At 47.6% G+C, this 7,584-nt stretch overlaps 1 protein-coding gene across 2 annotated transcripts in view; it reads right to left on the bottom strand.

Annotated features, from left to right (window-relative positions):
* The window catches only part of LOC309562350 (uncharacterized protein), a 102,664-nt gene extending 99,473 nt beyond the window's left edge, over nt 1-3,191 (bottom strand). Inside the window, exon 1 of one of the 2 annotated variants that reach the window (XM_082266499.1) lies at nt 3,011-3,191. In XM_082266499.1, the coding sequence (XP_082122625.1) occupies nt 3,011-3,169 (159 nt within the window). In that variant the 5' untranslated portion in view covers nt 3,170-3,191. Of the gene's footprint in view, nt 1-2,989 lie in introns of both variants that reach the window. The other variant, XM_082266498.1, reaches the window with a different exon arrangement.
* Nucleotides 3,192-7,584: the final 4,393 nt, after the last annotated feature.

Genomic DNA, 7,584 nt, shown 5'->3' on the forward strand with positions numbered 1-7,584 from the left:
AAATCATTCGATACGTGAGTGCCAGAGTCACATCAAAGTTGCACTCCATGAACAGAACTCACAAAACCCATCAAAAACACACCACTTGTGTTTTTTAGTGTGGACCCACTGAAGTCTATTACACACAAAATGCAATCGTATGATGTCATCTCTGGCAGTTTTTCAGTCAGGCTTCAAGACGTACATAAATAGCCTCCACCTATAGCAAGGGAATTATTCTAGTCAGATCTGCACAGTTTGTTTTCATCTATAGGCTCCTCTTATCCCCATGGGAAGCGTTTGGATAAATGTGAACTATTAACCCCTTTCCGGACCGCCGCACACAGATATACTGCGGCAGGGCGGCCCTCCTGCAGGAAATCACGTACCTGAACGCGACTTTGTGCATTGGGTCTAGGGTGTGCACCACTGACAACCTGCTCCTGCTCTGATTGGACACAGCAGGAGCCAATCAGCAGGTCTGGTGGAACCCGATGTTAATCGGCACCCGGCGATCGTTCTTAGGAGAGGCAGAACAAGGGTCTGGCTATGTAAACAAAGCAGACCACCGTTCTGCAAAAGGGGAAGATGGAGATCTAAGCAGGAACATGGATCTCTGTCCTCCCGCAGTTAAAGCACCTCCCCCGCACAGTGTGAAAGCACTCCCTAGGATTGATCATGCCTGAAGTGTAACCCCCCCCTTCCCAGCCAGTGTCATTAGTACAGTGACAGTGCATATTTTTAGCACTGATCACTTTATTGGTGTCACTGGTCCCCAAAAAGTGTCACTTAGTCCCAATTCACACTGGGGCAACTTGTCAGGTGACTTACCTGCCTGACAAGTAGCGCTCCATTCAGTGCAATGGAACCGTTCTAATCGGAGCAACTCAAGTCGCTCCGACTCAGAAAAAGGTTCCTGCACTACTTTGGGGGCGACTTGCATTGACTTCTATTAGCGAAGGAATTTGGAAGCCACGCTGAAGTCACGCTGCACGGGGCGGCTTCAGAGTCGGGCGACTTTGAAGCCGCCCCAGTGTGAAGCCAGCCTCAGTGTTATATTTGTCCGCCACAATCCCAAAAAAAATTGCTGATCGCCGCCATTACTAGTAAAAAAACAAAAATTCCATAAATCTACGCTATACCTTTTGCGCAAAGCAATCAATATACACTTATTGGGATTTTTCTACCAAAAATACATATTATCCTAAATTTATGAAGAAATTTGATTTTTTTCAATATTTTTATTGGATGTGTTTTATAGCAGAAATGTAAAAATATTGTCTTTTTTTTTACTTCAAAATTGTCAGTCTTTTTTTTGTTCAAAGAGCAAAAAAAAAAAAATAAAAAAATCAGAGGTGATCAAATACCCCCAAAAGAAAGCTCTGTTTGTGGTAAAATAAGGACATACATTTTATTTGGGTACAGCGTGTCAGCGCAATGGTCAGTTTATAATAACGCAGTCCCGTATCACAAAAAAGATGGTCTGGTCATGAAGGGGGGTAAACCTTCCGGGGCTGAAGAGGTTAATCTGGAGAGAGTTGGGGACACGGTGTGGAAGGCGTCAAGTTACATTTTAGGTCTGGAGGGGGGGTCACATTTTAAGTCAGGGTCACATTTTAGGTGGGGGGGTCATATTTTAGGCCAGGGGTCAAATTTAAGGCTGGGGGTCACATTTTAGGCGGGGGTCACATTTTAGGCAAGGGGGGAGGGGGTCACATTTTACGCTGGGGTCACATTTTAGGTCAGGGTCACATTTTAGGCAAGGGGGGAGGGGTCACATTTTACGCTGGGGTCACATTTTACGCTGGGGTCACATTTTAGGCAAGGGGGAGGGGTCACATTTTACGCTGGGGTCACATTTTAGGTCAGGGTCACATTTTAGGTCAGGGTCACATTTTAGGCGGGGGGGTCACATTTTAGGCCGGGGGTAACATTTTAGGCCCTGGAGTCACATTTTAGGTAAGGGGGGGGTCACATTTTAGGTAAGGGGGGGTCACATTTTAGGTATGGGGGGGTCACATTTTAGGTCAGAGGTCACATTTTAGGCCAGGAGTCACATTTAAGGTAGCAGGGGTCACATTTTAGGCTGAGGTCACATTGTAGGTCAGAGGTCACATTTAGGCTGGGGGTCACATTTTAGGCAGGGGGGTCACATTTTAGGCTGGGGTCACATTTCAGGCAAGGGGGGTCACATTTAAGGCAAGGGGTCACATTTTAGGTCAGGGTCACATTTTCGGCAGGAGGGGGTCACATTTCAGGCAATGGGGGTCACATTTTAGGCAGGAGGGGGTCACATTTCAGGCAATGGGGGTCACGTTTTAGGCAGGAGGGGGTCACATTGTAGGTCAGGGTTATATTTTAGGCTGGGGTCACATTTTAGGTCAGGGTTATATTTTAGTCAGAAGGGGGTCACATTTTAGGCAGAAGGGGGTCACATTTTAGGCAGAAGGGGGTCACATTTTAGGCAGGAGGGGGGGTCACATTTTAGGTCAGGGTTATATTTTAGGCGGGGGGGTCACATTTTAGGCGGGGGGGTCACATTTTAGGCGGGGGGGGTCACATTTTAGGCAGGAGGGGGGGGTCACATTTTAGGTCAGGGTTATATTTTAGTCAGAAGGGGGTCACATTTTAGGCAGGAGGGGGGGGTCACATTTTAGGTCAGGGTTATATTTTAGGCGGGGGGGGTCACATTTTAGGCAGGAGGGGGGGGGGTCACATTTTAGGTCAGGGTTATATTTTAGTCAGAAGGGGGTCACATTTTAGGCAGGAGGGGGGGTCACATTTTAGGTCAGGGTTATATTTTAGGCGGGGGGGTCACATTTTAGGCAGGAGGGGGGGGGTCACATTTTAGGTCAGGGTTATATTTTAGGCAGGGGTTACGTTCAGGCAGTAAATGTAAGCCACTAGAAGTACAATTTATTCATGAAACCATCTCCCTGTCCAGGCACGGATCATGGCACTCATTATCGTCCAGCCTGGGGAGAGTTAATGCTGACGCCGGCACATTCACCTGTTGCAGAGCGCTGCCTACGCTTGGCTGTGGCCCGGGGCTCCCTGCACTCCTGAGGAGGCTCCGTGTCAGCCGCTCTCTGTTCACTCTCCAGGGACCGAGCACCGACCCGCCGCCGGCCTGTCCAGCCGCAGCTCCCCGGAGAACAGACACCGGCCCCCACAGAAGCTGCGGCGCCATCTTGTCCCGCCTGGCACCGGCCTTTAGCTTGCTCCGAAGGACGCACCGATTGGCTGCGGCGCGCCAGAGCAGAATGCTGATTGGTGGCTCCCACAGCGAGCGGGCGTGTACTGGCGCTTACCTGAGGCAGGTGCCAGTCAGAGCGCGAAAGGCCTTCCTCATAGTATTAGGCGGTGGTGAAAGTCTCACTCTCACCCTGTGACAATTCACCCTCTGAGAGACACCTGATATCACACATCCGTGTGCAATATTTCCAATGATGGCTTTTTAAAGTGTGCTTGTCTTTTTTTCATTCACCACATCTGAGGCATTTATCACATACCAAGGACTGAGAATTCAGAGTGTCACCACAATTATATCCCAATCACCCAGCGCTTGGGAAAAGCCTGACAGGTCGCCGTAGGTCACCTGCCATAGAGAAGCTGTGGACCCGTTCTAATAGGAGCGACACAAGTCGCTCCGACTTAGAAAAAGGGTCCTGAGCTACTTTGGGGCAACCCGGAGCGACCTGCATTGACTTCAATGATATGAAGTTCGTGCCGGCTGCTCCGAGGTCACGGTGCGAGCTGCGCACCGCGACCTGTGAGGTCGCCCCGGCAAGTTGGATCGCTCATATGTGAACCGGCTCTAAAACGATGAAGCTGCTGCCTTATAAATAAATTAAATACAACAATATGTGAAACTCCTCCTATTGAACCAGAGGCGTAACTAGAACCTTCAGGGCCCCGGTGCAGGAAACCATGAAGGGCCCCCTGGACCCCTGGCCGGGGCCCTTCCCTTCAAGCCTGGGGCTCTTCCCATTGATCGTTGCGGGGCCCTTTATTACGGTCCTGCAGCAGGACCCTTTCACAAGTTCTGCAGTGGGCCCCCTTCCTGCCATCTTGGGGCCTCCCCACGGTGGTGGAATGCCAGGGCCCGGTTGCAAGTGTGACCTTACATACAGAGGAACTGATTTAGCATACGGAGGAACCGATCTCCATTTTCCTCCTGCAGCTACAGGAGGAAAAAGGAGGACAGTGATTTCTCTACATGCTGCCCCCACCACCCCTCCTATCCAGGTGTACAGGGGAGCCGCACAGGCCCCCTGGAGCATGGGGCCCGGTTGCAATTGCAACCCCTGTAGTTACGCCCCTGTATAGAACACCATGAAAAGTCAGACACATAAGCAGCGCTATAAAGTCTAATAACCCCCAATAGGGATATATATAGGTGAGTTCACAATCTGTTAGCACGGTCCAAAAGATAGGATGGCCGTTCACCACGAAGTGTAGCAAGATCATGCGCCTTCACCGCAGCACGTGCCCCCACCCTTTGGTAATGCTTACTCACCAACTAGTAGCATATACAGTGCCTTTTAATTCATCCATCCATGCCCCATCTGAGTTTCCCCCAGGATATACAGATCCGATCTTCCACACACCTTCAATGGTATACGGCAACTGATAACATGTGTTGTGCCTTTAAATCATCCATCCATACTCCACCCGAGTTTCCACAGGGATATACCAGTCCATCACACACCTTCAGTGGTATACAGCTCAGGCAGGGGATGGAGAGGGGTTGTATAGAAAAGAAAGGGCTCATAGAGCAGTATGTCCAATCAAAGGCTTTATTAAAATCCCCCTTTTTCCCACTCCCAATACACTCACAATATATGAATGAACTGCACAGTAAAACTTATGCAAACAATAGTGGACAGCGCTCAAAAAATATTGTAAAATGATCCCCTTATAATGTAAGACATAAATATGAAAATAAGTGGAAGGTGTTCAGGTATGTATTTATGTCCTATTCATACTTGTTTTTCGTTCTTATGGCCTGAGATGCATTTCCATTGACCTCTGAAAAAGTCCAAGTCCGAAACGCGTCAGTTCACCATATGGGACTCTCATGCTTTTCATCCCACACCTCCTCTTAAGTGATGTAACATTTAGCCACATGCATTCTAAGAGCCGGTTCACACTGAGGCGATCCGACTTCGAGGGGCGACTTCGGCGTGACTTGCAGGGACTTCACATAATGGAAGTCAATGCAAGTCGCTCCCAGGTCACCCCGAAGTAGTACAGGACCCTTTTTCTAAGTCGGAGCGACTTGTATCGCTCCTATTAGAACGGGTCCTGTGCTAATCAATGGCGAGCGACCGAGCGCGACTTGTCAGGCTGACAAGTCGCCTGACAAGTCGCGCTAGTCTGAATGGGGTCTAATTGTTATGTTGTTGTTTTGTTTTTTCTCACTGTATTTTGTATATTTTGAATAAAATTATACTTGTTCATTACTGAAGTTTACTCTGTGATGGGTTATTGCCTAAGAGCCGGTTCACACTACCACGACCAGAAAGTCGCCCCGTGACTTGAAGAGACTTGTTTAGAGACTTGTTTAGAGACTTGGAAGAGACTTGTGCACTACTTTGAAGAGACAGGCGACTTTGTCTGTGGGGAATGCCTGGCTAATCTCTTTCTTCTTCCTGGAAAGTCTGAAAACAAGTCGCTTCAATTAAGATAAGGAGGCGACTCCCATTGAAGTATATGGGACAGTCGGATCACAGGTCGCCTCAAAGTAGTACAGGACCCTTTTCTGAAGTTGGAGCGACTTCAGTAGTGCCAATTAAGACGGCACTGATTGATTAACATTGCTTTTGTTATGTCAAGCGACCTGGGGCTACACAAGTCGCCTCACAAGTCGTGCTAGTGTGAATGGGCTCTAAACAGTCCCACATTCAAGGGGAATTTCTTGTTAGCTCTAAATATGAAAATATGTGTAAAACCACGTTAATAAATCAAAATAACAATAGTGCTAGTATTGATATATAAAGCTGTGCACAACGTATTCAATAAAACACCAGATTGTGATTATAAGGTGATTGTGCACGACGTGAATGTAAACATTAATTAATATGTGCAAAAAATATTTCTTTGTGCAAGAACAACAATTCGGATAATAAGTCCAATATAGTGATTTAACAGTGCCAATATTTTGAAGTATTTCATAAAGTGCTGATTGTGCTCAATAGACAAATGTAGGCTCCAGTGAGGAATCTGATGTGGGAATATCCTTCACCATATGTGCAGCCCACTTACCAGATTACCCCTTGGGGTCTAGCGTGGGTAAGTGGTTCCTGTGGATATTTTCAGAAATCCCTCTATCTGGAAAGGAACATCAGGGGTCCTCCTCTGGAATGGGGGGTATTCTTTAAGGTAAAAGATGCGGGGAGGCTCATAGTGTAGTATTCAATGTAAATTTATTAAGAAATAGTAGTCCCTTACATTTGAGATATCAAATGCCGGCTAGAGATGTGGAGACGTGGTTCCGACTTCCAGTTTGCGCTCCAAGGATCGGGTGTGATGAAAGGACGTACCTCAGGACTCGACATGTTTCGTCACCAATGCGTCTGACGTCATCAGGGATCAGTAAAATTTCCAAAGAACAAATGACCAATGCAGACGCCAGCTAAGTCGCCGGAGTCTCACCGTCCTCCACTCGTCAGCGCGTCCGGAAGAACCCAAAGCCGTTTGTGTTAGCCACTCGGTGTCTAGTTGTCAAGGTGACCGCATGCTCACACGCGTTTCATCATCAACAGACTTCTACAGGGGTCCTCCACCCTAATGCCTGACCAGCAGCTGGCTCAGCCTCTCAGCGCGCTGCTGTGAACCTGAGCCAGCCACTCCAGCCTCCTCCACAGCCCAAAGCTCGCTGGAGGGGCAGAGCAGAAAGTGGTGACTGACAGTGCTGCTCGGTATTTCACACTTAGGCCCCATGCACACAGGGCGTTTTTGCAGCTGCTGTTAGGAGCGTCAGACGTTTTATTTTGCAGCTTAAAAACGGCCCTCCATGTTATTCTATGGCTTCACGCACACACAGGCTTTTAGGAGCTCCAACTGCCATAGGCATTTTTAAGCTGCAAAAAAACCCAGGGCCAGTGCGTTCAGGAGCAGCAGAGTTAAGCTGTAAAAACGCCCGACGCTGCTAAACGCGGCTTTACGCTGTATATCGGCTTTTAGCAGCGTCAGGCATTTTTTAAATGTGAAAAATGAAAAATGTGATAGGTCACAAATAGAAGAGGGTTGTGTTTATTTAAAAACGCTGCTAAGCGCCGACGCGCCTAAACGCGCATTGATGCCAATGCGAAATGCTGCTAAAGGCACATTTTTGACGCTGCTTTTTCCTGGCGTCAGAAATAGCTTTGCAGCTCGTTTTTTCTGACGCCCTGTGTGCATGGCGCCTAAGTGATTTGACCCCATAGCCTCAAAAAATAATTGATACTTTAAAGGGGAATTCCACTTTCATGGGAAACAAATTAGCAAATAAAAAAAAAATGCCTGTAATATAGCAAATACAATTGTGACAAAGTCGTATTTTAATTGAATGTTATTAAAAATGACCTTTCTTTTTTTAATCAGAAGCACTGTCATTTTCTG

The sequence above is a fragment of the Pelophylax lessonae genome, assembly GCF_965119305.1.
Source record: "Pelophylax lessonae genome assembly, chromosome: 8".
NCBI classification, from domain to species: domain Eukaryota; kingdom Metazoa; phylum Chordata; class Amphibia; order Anura; family Ranidae; genus Pelophylax; species Pelophylax lessonae.